The following is a 15,005-nucleotide window of genomic DNA, read 5'->3' as shown; positions in this document are numbered from 1 at the left end:
GTAAAAGTCCTGGAAATTAATTTCCCTGAAGATCTGGCTGTTATTAATAGAATGTGCTCTACTTTTGACTCCTTTTTTTGTGTAGTTTAAAGGTGCATGAATGTCTGCAATAACTGGACACTGGATCTGTATCTCTGTGAAGCTGATATGAGATCTAGTGTGTGTTACAGACGGACACGAGTGACCTGACCTCGGTGTTGCATAAAGACACAGATGGGAAACGGAAAGAGAATGAAAACACTGGGTCAGAAAAACAAGAGGAAGAATGTAACCTCACATGTGACGGGAATATCAGAGTCAGATCAACAAACAGCTGTGATCGAAAGAAGATCTGCCTCCACTAAAACACTGACAGGCTTCAGACGCACTCAAACTGCAGGATGACAACTTCACAAACACACATTCTGGTGTTTTTAAATGCTCGTCTTCACATAATGGAAACACACGCACATTAACCACATAAAGCCTGATATATGACATTTATTGACAAAAAAAAAAGTTTGCATTTCTGTTTTATGTATGTCATAATTGACACATCAGGCTTTTATTGCTCTATACTCTGATATAGTGAGAATATGGAGGAAAAAACTAAAAAATGTATTCAGAGGCCCAAACTAAATTTGGTGCAATTTTGCAATTAAGTGCAGATCTTGATATCTATATGGACAAAAGTATCACTTGTAAATTAAATCGATGAGATCATTATAACAGTACAGCGGATACGTACATGAATGCATATAAATATCAATATCTGCCAATAATATGTTTTAGTAAGATGAGTAAGTTTAGTCAGATACAACACATAAACCTGCTTAGTTTTATGATCAAAGCTCTGTAGTTTAAAACATATAATGCAATGCAATACAATGATGATTGAGAGATGAACAAATAAACAATGAACAAATCATATTTGATAGTCATGAGTTTTATAATAAATGATGATGATAATCAAGTAAGCTGAAGTCGCTTAAGTCCAGTTGAAATATTACTAAATATCAAAGTTATTCTTGCGTTTACTTGATGTAAGTCGGGTCAGATTTGCCACAGAAAGACTCGTGAAGCTGAAGGGCGTTTGTACAATTACACTAAAAGACTTTTACTTGATAAAAGAGTCTTAACTATCAATCAGACGACAGAAGGACTGGAGGAGATTTATCATTTAGAGGCATAAGAAATGCATGCATAAAACATTATACAGTAGCTTTATAGGAAAATTGGCAATTATTGTCATAAACAGATCCTTAAGGAACAGTTCAACCAAAAATGAAAGTTGTATGATTGATTCACTCTCACGTCCTTCCCTCCACATGACTTTCAGTCTTCAGTGGAACTCGAAAGATGTTTCGCTGGAAATCTCACTCGATGTCGCAATAGAAATAATATAACTGCTTGTATATTCATGCTGACGTGTGCCAACGAGGAGGCTGGCAAACAAAGAGCATGATGGGAAACAACTTGACATGGCTGAGAACCTGCTTGTGATTGTGACATAAATTCCTGTTTCTGCCAATCTTAATGTAGAATATCTTCCCATCACTCTTGCAGCAACATCTCTCTCTGGTTTGTCGCATTTCGTGGAAAGAAAGCATTATTGCGTACAATAACGTCTAGATCTGCTTATATTTCATCTCTCTCAGAAGAAAACAAATACAACCCTAGCTATTTATTTGACACAGTGGCTAAACTAACAAGTAAAACTGACGTCTCCAAGAAGAACAGCAGTGATGACTTTATACTTTAACTTCTTTACTTGCAAGATTGATAATATCAGGAAAAAAATTATGACTATGCAACCGTCTACAGTATCGCTTCAGAAAGTGCATGTATACCGACCCTATACCGACTAAGCTACTGAAGGAGATGCTTCCAGAGGTCATAGATCCTCTTCTCAATATCATTAATTCATCTTTGTCACTAGGATACACACCAAACAGTTTTAAGCCGGCTATGATTAAACCTCTTGTTACAAAAACGCAACTTGATCCTACAGAATTAGTCAATTACAGGCCAATCTCGAATCTGCCTTTTCTGTCAAAGATACTAGAAAAGGCAGTATCCTCACAACTGTGTTCCTTTCTAGAAAGAAATGATATCAGCGAGGATTTTCAGTCCGGATTTAGACCGTACCATAGCACTGAGACCGCTCTCATTAGAGTCACACATGATCTGCTCTTATCATCCGATCGTGGTTGTATCTCTCTATTAGTGTTACTCGATCTTAGTGCTGCATTTGACACAATCGACCACAACATTCTTTTAAATAGACTCGAAAATGATGTTGGCATTAGTGGAGTTGCACTAGCATGGTTTAAATCACACTTATCTGACCGTTACCAGTTTGTAGCAATAAATGAAGAGATGTATCAATCATTAGTTCAGTATGGCGTACCACAAGGCTCAGTACTAGGACCGCTGCTGTTCACTCTGTACATGCTACACACACACACACACACACTCTCTGTGCTACCCTTAGGAGATATCATTAGGAAGCATGGCATTAGTTTTCACTGTTATTGAGTTATAGAACCTAGAACCATCTAGAACCATCACTGAACTGACTTAAGCGGGACTATGGCACTCTTTTCAAAAACAAACTTTGTTGCATTATTTTCCTGTTATCTCTGTAAAGCTGCTTTGAAACACTCTGTGGTGTAAAAAGCGCTCTATAAATAAGGTTGACTGGACTTAACTCTGATGACGAGGGCGGGGCAATCTGTCACTCAGATGAGATCCAATAGCAAACCACAACCATCCAATCAATTCCGCACAGACAAAATCAAGCCCCGCCCATATTTGTTCTTGTTCCAGAAGCGTTTCACTCGGATATACGACACAATAGAAAAGAAAAGACCAGCGCATTCAAGTGCAAGAATTAATCTCATGAGATTTGAGGTTTAACAGCTAGATGTAATGCTCTTGTAAAGCCTGAATATCGGCACAGGCCAATTCAATTTGAGAGATTTCAGTTAATAACAACATAATAAAATCAGTCTGTGCATTACTACTTCAGAGTCCAGACATGACTGTTATGATACATAATGTTTTTTGTCCTTTTTTAAAGCTCAACCTCTCCAGTCCCCATTCACTTTCATTGGATAATTTAGAGCAGCGTGAACATTCTGCTAAGTGTCTCCTTTTGTGTTCCACTAATGAAAGAAATGCAGGTTTGAAGGACACGATAAGGGAGAGTGAATGAGGACAGAATGCTGTTTTTATTTAGGTCAACCAAAGCTTTAAGGCTAGTTTTCTCTGTGCTAGTGCTAGTGTAAGTATCTACTGCAGTGATCTGCTCTTGCAGAGGAAAATTCTGCATCGGGAACTCCCTGCAACTTTCACCAATAAACCGTCGAATCTGCTGCTCACGTTTGTGAAGAGAGAGAGAGAGAGAGAGAGAGAGAGAGAGAGAGAGAGAGAGAGAGAGAGAGAGAGAGGAGCCGACGACCAAATCCAGAGAGTGCACGAGAGAAAGAGAGAAAGAGAGAGAGAGGTTGAATGTGCTGCAGAAGCTCGTTTTCGGCTTTGAATGTGGCGGTTCAGTGCAGGATTCTGACCCAGAACGAGTGAAAGTTTGCCGCAGAATCGCCACCATGAGAGAGTTCGTGTCGAGCTGCTGTGTCGTGCTGCTGTACATCGGATTCTCCTCGCAATGTAAGTAACAGTATTACACGAAACAAGCCGCTGTTCCTGCGCACTAGCACGGCACAAACTTGTTCGGCTCAGCCGGAGTTGAGAGTCTCTGGTGTGTGTGTGTGTGTGTTCTCAGTGTCCGTGTCGCCGAGGCAAGCGAACGAGTTTCTCCGCAGACACCGGAGAGGGAACCAGGTGTTCGAGGAGACCAAGCAGGGTCACCTGGAGAGGGAGTGTGTGGAGGAGACCTGCAGTAAAGAGGAGGCGAGAGAAGTCTTCGAGAATGACCCTGAGACGGTAAGAGAGTTGCCGATTAATCGGGTTAGTGATCGCGCTGATCGCTGAGATTTCATCTTTCATCCGTATATGACCTGTAGATTCTGTGCCGCTCCCTAGTTAGTGTGCACTATACAGGGCTGCAGTGGTGGCTTTGACAGGGCGGCTGTCACATTTATAGAGCATCTGTCTTTTTAACAGTGAAATCAAGCGTCACAACTCATGAACCTGAACCAATCTTCATAATCGAGCCGATTATACTCATGAATGTGAATATTCATATCGAAGATTGAATTATAGTGCTAAATTTGTGTGAATAGGCCTATGTATCAAGACATACACATATATATATATATATATTAGTGCTGTCAAATCGATTAGTCGCAATTAATCACATCAATACAGTGTGTATATATGTATGTATTATGTATGTGTATGCACACACATATATGTATGCTTATAATTATATGTGTGTATATGTGGTATAATATACACTCATATATATTATATAAACACAAACTTTAATGTTAGATATTGAATTGACAGCACTAATATATATAATATATCAACCAAGCCCTAATTCTAAGCCTAACTCTATAGTAAGTACATGTAGTTTATTAAGTACTCAGTACATACATGTTTAACTTCACTGTAACAAGGACACCTTAAAATAAAGTCTAGCGTAAATGTGATATATAATAATCAGAAGTTTTCATGCTGCATTGATGCTATTTTTACTGTCATATTTTCCCATGAGGCTTTGCACCGCACCTGATTTCACATCCATAACCCTGCATTAATATGATTCCTCATACACAACCTGTTCTCCTCTGGGAGCTGATATGCAGATGAGCCGGTCTACAGCGCCTCTGATTGGTCCCTGAGGGGCGTGTCATATGTCACTGTGTTGTTGACTGACTGTTGAGGCTGGAATGTGTTTTTGATACAGAATGAATTCCAGTGTGGCGGCGCAAGTCTGACTCGCCGTTCCCTGAGCAGATTTAATCCTGTTTGGGCTGTAAAATAAGGATCAGGTATTCGGGAATGTTTAGGAAGCATGAAAGATTATGATGACATCAGCAGCGCCTTAATACTTTCTATTATTAGCTTGAGCATGAGAAATTCTGGATTTAACTTTATTTGAAGTGCCATTTCAGTTCAATAACAGTGTCAACAGTGAAACATTTGTCAATTATGAAACAGCAGCTTTAAAAATTCCGTTCAATAACGGTTTCAATGTTGCAAAGTTCATCACTTATGAAACAAATCAAATTCAGTTCCATGTTGATTCAATTCAGTTCAATAACGGTTTCAATGTTGCAAAATTCAATAATTATTAAACAATTATTTGACAAATTCTATTCAGTTCAATGTTAAATTAATTCAGTTCAATAACAGTTTAAATTTTGCAAAGTTCATCAATTATGAAAAAAATTCAATTCAGTTCAATAATGGTTTCAGTGCTGCAAAATCCAATAATTATGAAACAAACTCAGTTCAGTTCAGATCTCTACAGAAGACTCTAGTGTCATTATTCAGCTCATCTCAGTCCAGGTTTTGTTCGGTCAGATCGATGATATTTCTGGACTTTGAGTGTTTTAAACCCCAGCGAGAGTAATGAAGGTGATGCCGGTCACTGGTTTGCGTGCCGGAGACACTGGGTTTCCTCTTTCCTATCCCAGAATGCATTATTCACCGGCAGCGCGTGCGACCGGCTTCTCTGACGCTGCAGAATTCTCACTGCAGTGTGTGAGTGAGTGTGTGTGTGTGTGTGTGTGTGTGTGTGTGTGAGAGTGAGTCAGCATGCCGGTTCCCGGGTGAAGTTTGAGTGCTGCGCTGACTTTAATGCACAGAGGACGCGACATCGATCCGCTCAGAACCCGTGTGAGGACGTCAGGGGTCATCGGGGTCATCGGGGTCATCGGGGTCAAGCGCCTAATCGCCTGCTCTCATTAATGATGCTGTATTCAATTCTGCAGGGATATTAAATGACAATGACAGAGGAAGATTAAAGTAATCTGTGTAGATTTACTCCACCCATACTTCTGCAGAGAGTGTGTGTGTGTGATGTGTGTGTTTTTGAGTGTGTGTGTGTGTGTGTGTGTGTGTGTGTGTGTGTGTGTGTGTGTGTTGAGTGTGTGTGTGTGTGTATGTCTGTGTGTATGTGTGTTTGTGTGTGTGTGATGTGTGTGTTTTTGAGGGTGTGTTTGAGTGTGTGTGTGTGTGTGTGTGTGTGTGTGTGTGCGTGTTTGTGTGTGTGATGTGTGTTTTTGAGGGTGTGTTTGAGTGTGTGTGTGTGTGTGTGTGTGTGTGTGTTTGAGTGTGTGTGTGTGTGATGTGTGATGTGTGTGTTTTTGAGGGTGTGTTTGAGTGTGTGTGTGTGTGTGTGTGTGTGTGTGATGTGTGTGTTTTTGAGGGTGTGTTTGAGTGTGTGTGTGTGTGTGTGTGTGTGTGTGTGTGTGTGTGTGTGTGTGTGTGTGTGTGTGTGTGTGTGTGTGTGTGTGTGTGTGTGTGTGTGTGTGAGTATGTGTGTGTGTGTGTGATTGAGTGTGTATGTCCTTTCTTGCCTTCTTGAAACATGACACGACTCATTATCCACCCTGATGTAAGACAAAATCTGGGCTCAACATGTCAGGACAGGAACACAGTTGCATCATGGGCCGTCTGTGCAGTTTCATCATCATCATCATCATCATATATCTTCAAATCTAATGTTTATTTATAAGCAAAATCCTGTTGATTATTAATCTTTTCTCTTTTATAGGAATATTTCTACCCCAGGTATCAGGGTGAGTGTCCTGCAGTGTTATCACTTTAATGATGGTTTGAATCATTTAATAATTTAATATAATTTGAGTTGATTGTTGAATCTGCTGATCCTGTTTGATTCTCTTTAATTCTAAAGCTTGTACGGAGAAGTTTGGAAAAGCTTTGAAACAGGACTTCATCACCTGCGTCCACAGTGAGTTATCTCTCTCTCTCTCTCTCTCTCTCTCTCTCTCTCTCTCTCTCTCTCTCTCTCTCTCTCTCTCTCTCTCTCTCTCTCTCTCTCTCTCTCTCTCTCTCTCACTCTCTCTCTCTCTCTCTCTCTCTCTCTCACTCTCTCTGTCTGTCAGTGCATTTAAAGCATCATCTGCTCCTGTAAAGGTATTATTATTTATATCTTCATAAAGAGCTCGTGTGGAGTTTGATCTTGCATCTGAGCGTCTCTCTCTGCTCGTCATCCTCCCGTCAGTATATCAGTGAAGGTGTGTGTGTGTGTGTGTCTGTGGATGACTGCAGGTGGGTGTGTGTGTGACGTTTGCTGGAGGCTCGTCCTGCTTTACTCCTGTCTGCTGATTGGATGGCAGCGCTGCACTGTGATTGGTCAGTGTGTGTCCAGAAGAAGCCCTGAGTCAGAGAGAGACTGAGAGAGAGAGAGATCGACAGAGAGAGAGAGAGATAGAGAGAGATAGAGAGAGAGACAGAGATAGAGAGAGAGAGATGCGTCTTCATGCACCGTCAGCAAACGCAGAACCAGTGTCATGGAAATACAGACTCTCAGAACTGACCTTCAGCGATCACATGACTGTGAATGATTACTCAGTGACGTTATCATAAAGAAAAATATGTTTCATGTCACAAACAGAGAGGTTAACTAACATTAGCAGTTGCAGAGAAAGAGATTTCATGCCCAATGTGTTTCATGCAAGCGACAACCTTCTGTTCTCTCTCTTGAATCCTACACTGAAGTGACTTAAACTGCAGTTCCTCCAGTGGCCACTAGAGGCCGGCTGCAGAAGAGAGTCAGTCCCATAGACCCGCATGTTAAATTGCCCACCTTTACAGCAGAAAAAAACATGTTTACAGTCTGGTACAAAAAGTGGTTTTAGTCTATATAACTAATTTTGCCCTTCATGACAACTGTAAAAGGGGTGCATATTTTTATAACTTATCCGTTTCATGAGTTCCTTTGCCCATATAATGTTTAAGCTAATAAGGTTAAGCATATTTGGCTTGCTGTCCGCAGTGGAGGGGCTCGAGGAAGCAGCTTCAGCTCGAGCTCAGACACACACACCAGTGGCTCTACTGATGGTGGGATGAGGAGTACAGGAGCGAGACGCCTGAGTCATGCAGGTGGAGCTGGGGAGGAGGAGCGACGCCAGAACAGCTGATGCTGGGATGAGGAGTACAGGAGCGAGACGCCTGAGTCATGCAGGTGGAGCTGGGGAGGAGGAGGAACGCCAGAACAGCTGATGCTGGGATGAGGAGTACAGGAGCGAGACACCTGAGTCATGCAGGTGGAGCTGGGGAGGAGGAGGGACGCCAGAACAGCTGATGCTGGGATGAGGAGTACAGGAGCGAGACGCCTGAGTCATGCAGGTGGAGCTGGGGAGGAGGAGGGATGCCAGAACAGCTGATGCTGGGATGAGGAGTACAGGAGCGAGACGCCTGAGTCATGCAGGTGGAGCTGGGGAGGAGGAGGAACGCCAGAACAGCTGATGCTGGGATGTGGAGTACAGGAGCGAGACGCCTGAGTCATGCAGGTGGAGCTGGGGAGGAGGAGGGACGCCAGAACAGCTGATGCTGGGATGAGGAGTACAGGAGCGAGACGCCTGAGTCATGCAGGTGGAGCTGGGGAGGAGGAGGAACGCCAGAACAGCTGATGCTGGGATGAGGAGTATAGGAGCGAGACACCTGAGTCATGCAGGTGGAGCTGGGGAGGAGGAGGGATGCCAGAACAGCTGATGCTGGGATGTGGAGTACAGGAGCGAGACGCCTGAGTCATGCAGGTGGAGCTGGGGAGGAGGAGGGACGCCAGAACAGCTGATGCTGGGATGAGGAGTACAGGAGCGAGACGCCTGATTCATGCAGGTGGAGCTGGGGAGGAGGAGGGACGCCAGAACAGCTGATGCTGGGATGAGGAGTACAGGAGCGAGACGCCTGAGTCATGCAGGTGGAGCTGGGGAGGAGGAGGAACGCCAGAACAGCTGATGCTGGGATGAGGAGTATAGGAGCGAGACACCTGAATCATGCAGGTGGAGCTGGGGAGGAGGAGGGATGCCAGAACAGCTGATGCTGGGATGTGGAGTACAGGAGCGAGACGCCTGAGTCATGCAGGTGGAGCTGGGGAGGAGGAGGGACGCCAGAACAGCTGATGCTGGGATGAGGAGTACAGGAGCGAGATGCCTGAGTCATGCAGGTGGAGCTGGGGAGGTGGAGGGATGCCAGAACAGCTGATGCTGGGATGAGGAGTACAGGAGCGAGACGCCTGAGTCATGCAGGTGGAGCTGGGGAGGGGGAGGGATGCCAGAACAGCTGATGCTGGGATGAGGAGTACAGGAGCGAGACGCCTGAGTCATGCAGGTCGAGCTGGGGAGGAGGAGGGACGCCAGAACAGCTGATGCTGGGATGAGAAGTACAGGAGCGAGACACCTGAGTCATGCAGGTGGAGCTGGGGAGGAGGAGGGACGCCAGAACAGCTGATGCTGGGATAAGGAGTACAGGAGCGAGACGCCTGAGTCATGCAGGTGGAGCTGGGGAGGAGGAGGAACGCCAGAACTGCTGATGCTGGGATGAGGAGTATAGGAGCGAGACACCTGAGTCATGCAGGTGGAGCTGGGGAGCAGGAGGGATGCCAGAACAGCTGATGCTGGGATGAGGAGTATAGGAGCGAGACGCCTGAGTCATGCAGGTGGAGCTGGGGAGGAGGAGGGACGCCAGAACAGCTGATGGTGGGATGAGGAGTACAGGAGCGAGACGCCTGAGTCATGCAGGTGGAGCTGGGGAGGAGGAGGAACGCCGGAACAGCTGATGCTGGGATGAGGAGTATAGGAGCGAGACACCTGAGTCATGCAGGTGGAGCTGGGGAGGAGGAGGGATGCCAGAACAGCTGATGCTGGGATGAGGAGTACAGGAGCGAGACGCCTGAGTCATGCAGGTGGAGCTGGGGAGGAGGAGGGACGCCAGAACAGCTGATGCTGGGATGAGGAGTACAGGAGCGAGACGCCTGAGTCATGCAGGTGGAGCTGGGGAGGAGGAGGAACGCCAGAACAGCTGATGCTGGGATGAGGAGTATAGGAGCGAGACACCTGGGTCATGCAGGTGGAGCTGGGGAGGAGGAGGGATGCCAGAACAGCTGATGCTGGGATGTGGAGTACAGGAGCGAGACGCCTGAGTCATGCAGGTGGAGCTGGGTCAAGGAGGGACGCCAGAACAGCTGATGCTGGGATGAGGAGTATAGGAGCGAGACACCTGAGTCATGCAGGTGGAGCTGGGGAGGAGGAGGGACGCCAAAACAGCTGATGCTGGGATGAGGAGTACAGGAGCGAGACGCCTGAGTCATGCAGGTGGAGCTGGGGAGAAGGAGGGACGACAGAACAGCTGATGCTGGGATGAGGAGTACAGGAGCGAGACGCCTGAGTCATGCAGGTGGAGCTGGGGAGGAGGAGGAACGCCAGAACAGCTGATGCTGGGATGAGGAGTATAGGAGCGAGACACCTGAGTCATGCAGGTGGAGCTGGGGAGGAGGAGGGATGCCAGAACAGCTGATTTTGGGATGTGGAGTACAGGAGCTGGGATGAGGAGTACAGGAGCGAGACGCCTGAGTCATGCAGGTGGAGCTGGGGAGGAGGAGGAACGCCAGAACAGCTGATGCTGGGATGAGGAGTATAGGAGCGAGACACCTGAGTCATGCAGGTGGAGCTGGGGAGGAGGAGGGATGCCAGAACAGCTGATTTTGGGATGTGGAGTACAGGAGCGAGACGCCTGAGTCATGCAGGTGGAGCTGGGGAGGAGGAGGGATGCCAGAACAGCTGATGCTGGGATGTGGAGTACAGGAGCGAGACGCCTGAGTCATGCAGGTGGAGCTGGGGAGGAGGAGGGACGCCAGAACAGCTGATGCTGGGATGAGGAGTACAGGAGCGAGACGCCTGAGTCATGCAGGTGGAGCTGGGGAGGAGGAGGGACGCCAGAACAGCTGATGCTGGGATGAGGAGTACAGGAGCGAGACGCCTGAGTCATGCAGGTGGAGCTGGGGAGGAGAAGGAACGCCAGAACAGCTGATGCTGGGATGAGGAGAATAGGAGCGAGACACCTGGGTCATGCAGGTGGAGCTGGGGAGGAGGAGGGATGCCAGAACAGCTGATGCTGGGATGTGGAGTACAGGAGCGAGACGCCTGAGTCATGCAGGTGGAGCTGGGTCAAGGAGGGACGCCAGAACAGCTGATGCTGGGATGAGGAGTATAGGAGCGAGACACCTGAGTCATGCAGGTGGAGCTGGGGAGGAGGAGGGACGCCAGAACAGCTGATGCTGGGATGAGGAGTACAGGAGCGAGACGCCTGAGTCATGCAGGTGGAGCTGGGGAGGAGGAGGGACGACAGAACAGCTGATGCTGGGATGAGGAGTACAGGAGCGAGACGCCTGAGTCATGCAGGTGGAGCTGGGGAGGTGGAGGGATGCCAGAACAGCTGATGCTGGGATGAGGAGTACAGGAGAGAGATGCCTGAGTCATGCAGGTGGAGCAGGGGAGGAGGAGGGACGCCAGAACAGCTGATGCTGGGATGAGGAGTACAGGAGCGAGACGCCTGAGTCATGCAGGTGGAGCTGGGGAGGTGGAGGGATGCCAGAACAGCTGATGCTGGGATGAGGAGTACAGGAGCGAGATGCCTGAGTCATGCAGGTGGAGCTGGGGAGGTGGAGGGATGCCAGAACAGCTGATGCTGGGATGAGGAGTACAGGAGGGAGATGCCTGAGTCATGCAGGTGGAGCAGGGGAGGAGGAGGCACGCCAGAACAGCTGATGCTGGGATGAGGAGTACAGGAGCGAGATGCCTGAGTCATGCAGATGGAGCTGGGGAGGAGGAGGGACGCCAGAACAGCTGATGCTGGGATGAGGAGTACAGGAGCGAGATGCCTGAGTCATGCAGATGGAGCTGGGGGGGAGGAGGGACGCCAGAACAGCTGATGCTGGGATGAGGAGTACAGGAGTGAGATGCCTGAGTCATGCAGGTGGAGCTGGGGAGGAGGAGGGACGCCAGAACAGCTGATGCTGGGATGAGGAGTACAGGAGCGAGACGCCTGAGTCATGCAGGTGGAGCTGGGGAGGAGGAGGGATGCCAGAACAGCTGATGCTGGGATGAGGAGTACAGGAGCGAGACGCCTGAGTCATGCAGGTGGAGCTGGGGAGGAGGAGGGATGCCAGAACAGCTGATGCTGGGATGAGGAGTATAACAGCGAGACGCCTGAGTCATGCAGGTGGAGCTGGGGAGGAGGAGGGACGCCAGAACAGCTGATGCTGGGATGAGGAGTACAGGAGCGAGACGCCTGAGTCATGCAGGTGGAGCTGGGGAGGAGGAGGGATGCCAGAACAGCTGATGCTGGGATGAGGAGTACAGGAGCGAGACGCCTGAGTCATGCAGGTGGAGCTGGGGAGGAGGAGGGATGCCAGAACAGCTGATGCTGGGATGAGGAGTACAGGAGCGAGACGCCTGAGTCATGAGGGTGGAGCTCGGGAGGTGGAGGGACGCCAGAACAGCTGATGCTGGGATGAGGAGTACAGGAGCGAGACGCCTGAGTCATGAGGGTGGAGCTGGGGAGGAGGAGGGATGCCAGAACAGCTGATGCTGGGATGAGGAGTATAGGAGCGAGACGCCTGAGTCATGCAGGTTAAGCTGGGGAGGAGGAGGGACGCCAGAACAGCTAATGCTGGGATGAGGAGTACAGGAGCGAGACGCCTGAGTCATGCAGGTGGAGCTGGGGAGGAGGAGGGATGCCAGAACAGCTGATGCTGGGATGAGGAGTACAGGAGCGAGACGCCTGAGTCATGCAGGTGGAGCTGGGGAGGAGGAGGGATGCCAGAACAGCTGATGCTGGGATGAGGAGTACAGGAGCGAGACGCCTGAGTCATGAGGGTGGAGCTCGGGAGGTGGAGGGACGCCAGAACAGCTGATGCTGGGATGAGGAGTACAGGAGCGAGATGCCTGAGTCATGAGGGTGGAGCTGGGGAGGAGGAGGGACGCCAGAACAGCTGATGCTGGGATGAGGAGTACAGGAGCGAGACGCCTGAGTCATGAGGGTGGAGCTGGGGAGGAGGAGGAACGCCAGAACAGCTGATGCTGGGATGAGGAGTACAGGAGCGAGACGCCTGAGTCCTGCAGGTGGAGTAGGGGAGGAGGAGGGACGCCAGAACAGCTGATGCTGGGATGAGGAGTACAGGAGCGAGACGCCTGAGTCATGCAGGTGGAGCTGGGGAGGAGGAGGGACGCCAGAACAGCTGATGCTGGGATGAGGAGTACAGGAGCGAGACGGCTGAGTCATGCAGGTGGAGCTGGGGAGGAGGAGGGATGCCAGAACAGCTGATGCTGGGATGAGGAGTACAGGAGCGAGACGCCTGAGTCATGAGGGTGGAGCTCGGGAGGTGGACGGACGCCAGAACAGCTGATGCTGGGATGAGGAGTACAGGAGCGAGACGCCTGAGTCATGAGGGTGGAGCTGGGGAGGAGGGACGCCAGAACAGCTGATGCTGGGATGAGGAGTACAGGAGCGAGACGCCCGGGTCATGAGGGTGGAGCTGGGGAGGAGGGACGCCAGAACAGCTGATGCTGGGATGAGGAGTACAGGAGCGAGACGCCCGAGTCATGAGGGTGGAGCTGGGGAGGAGGAGGGACGCCAGAACAGCTGATGCTGGGATGAGGAGTACAGGAGCGAGACGCCTGAGTCCTGCAGGTGGAGCTGGGGAGGAGGAGGGACGCCAGAACAGCTGATGCTTGAGCGAGGCTATACGCTCGCGCGGTTACTCGAAAGATTAGATGGGTTCACTCCTACCCAAATTACGTTGTGAACTTCACTTAAATTATATTAAGCCTTAAAGTTGTGCATAATTAAGGGCGTGGCCACTTGAGTGGTCACTACTGTCACTACTAGCCGTTTGTCTGCTGTGTTAGCGTCACGTCACCTCAGCTAATCCGCCTCGCTGCACATGTTCGTTTATCTGGGAGTGACAAGATGGCGACGGCCGGCTCCGCCCACTTTGGGCTTCAAAAATGCCCTTCAGAAACACTACGGGTGATGTCACGGACACTACGCACATATGTTTTTTTACCGTCTATGGTTTCATGCGTCACATTACAGAATCTGGAAGAGTTTCGTCTCTCTCTAATGCTCTCTGTGTTCCTGTTCTCTCCCGCAGATATTCCTGACCAGTGTTCCCCGAACCCCTGCAATCATTACGGGACGGTGCGCTGCGAGGACAAGAAGGGAGAGTTCCTCTGCCACTGTTTCACCGGATGGAGCGGCGTCAGCTGTGAGAAAGGTACGAGCACACGACTCCAGGTTAAAGGTGACGACGCATGTTGTTCTCTGGATTTATTCATAATACACATGCATATGTGTGTATTTATATATACAAAATAATTATACACAGTACACACACATATATTATGTAACACAAACTTTTATTTTGGATGTGATTAATCGTTGCCCAGGACTAGTTTATTCTAAACGATCATGAAAATGCGGACAGTATCTAAACACCTTCTTTATACTGTATGATTTCATATTCCATATTCAAAACCTTGAGCAGAGGTGGAGAGTTTGAGTCTAGTTCTGTGACTCATCAAACCACAGAGCCGCATTTATTACCGTCTTCTTCACGTCTTTACTGTATAGTTTCATATTTCATATTCAACACGTTAGCAGAGGTGGAGAGTTTGAGTTCACAGGACACTGAGCCTCTGTGTTCCTGAGACTCCGCCCACCAGCGCAGCTCCATCCAATCACACGGCAGGCTCTGAGTCCCGGGCTCCTCCTGATTGGCTAACGGTGTGCGTGTGTGTTTGTGATTGGCAGATGTGGACGAGTGCAGCAGAGGGAACGGAGAGTGTGAGCACGAGTGTAACAACACCATGGGCAGTTACCGGTGCTCCTGTCGTCACGGTTACCGGCTGTCGGGTCACCGCGCGTGTGTGGGTGAGTGACGGAGGATTCAGTGTTCAAACAAACATACATTACTAATTATTCCTGTAGATTTGGATATTTTCATTGCAAAAAAAAGGTGTTCCTGTAGGTCAAACTGTGAGCAGGAGTTTCCATCCTTTTCTCCCAGTGTTCCCCGTCCTGACATT

The 15,005-nt window shown here is 48.8% G+C and overlaps 1 protein-coding gene across 1 annotated transcript in view; it reads left to right on the top strand.

Moving 5' to 3' along the window:
* Nucleotides 1–3,447: 3,447 nt before the first annotated feature.
* Nucleotides 3,448–15,005, top strand: part of gas6 (growth arrest-specific 6) — a 39,884-nt gene continuing 28,326 nt past the window's right edge. The window contains exons 1-6 of the mRNA XM_056244161.1: nt 3,448–3,648; nt 3,764–3,924; nt 6,668–6,692; nt 6,809–6,865; nt 14,072–14,194; nt 14,731–14,850. Of these exons, the coding sequence (XP_056100136.1) occupies nt 3,588–3,648; nt 3,764–3,924; nt 6,668–6,692; nt 6,809–6,865; nt 14,072–14,194; nt 14,731–14,850 (547 nt within the window). The 5' untranslated portion in view covers nt 3,448–3,587. The remainder of the gene's footprint in view (nt 3,649–3,763; nt 3,925–6,667; nt 6,693–6,808; nt 6,866–14,071; nt 14,195–14,730; nt 14,851–15,005) is intronic.

The sequence above is a fragment of the Rhinichthys klamathensis genome, unplaced genomic scaffold (genome assembly GCF_029890125.1).
Source record: "Rhinichthys klamathensis goyatoka isolate OS25496 unplaced genomic scaffold, OSU_Roscu_1.1 h1tg000934l_1, whole genome shotgun sequence".
Taxonomy (NCBI): domain Eukaryota; kingdom Metazoa; phylum Chordata; class Actinopteri; order Cypriniformes; family Leuciscidae; genus Rhinichthys; species Rhinichthys klamathensis.
Note: the sequence above shows the minus strand (reverse complement) of the source record. Positions and strands in the feature narration are given on the sequence as shown.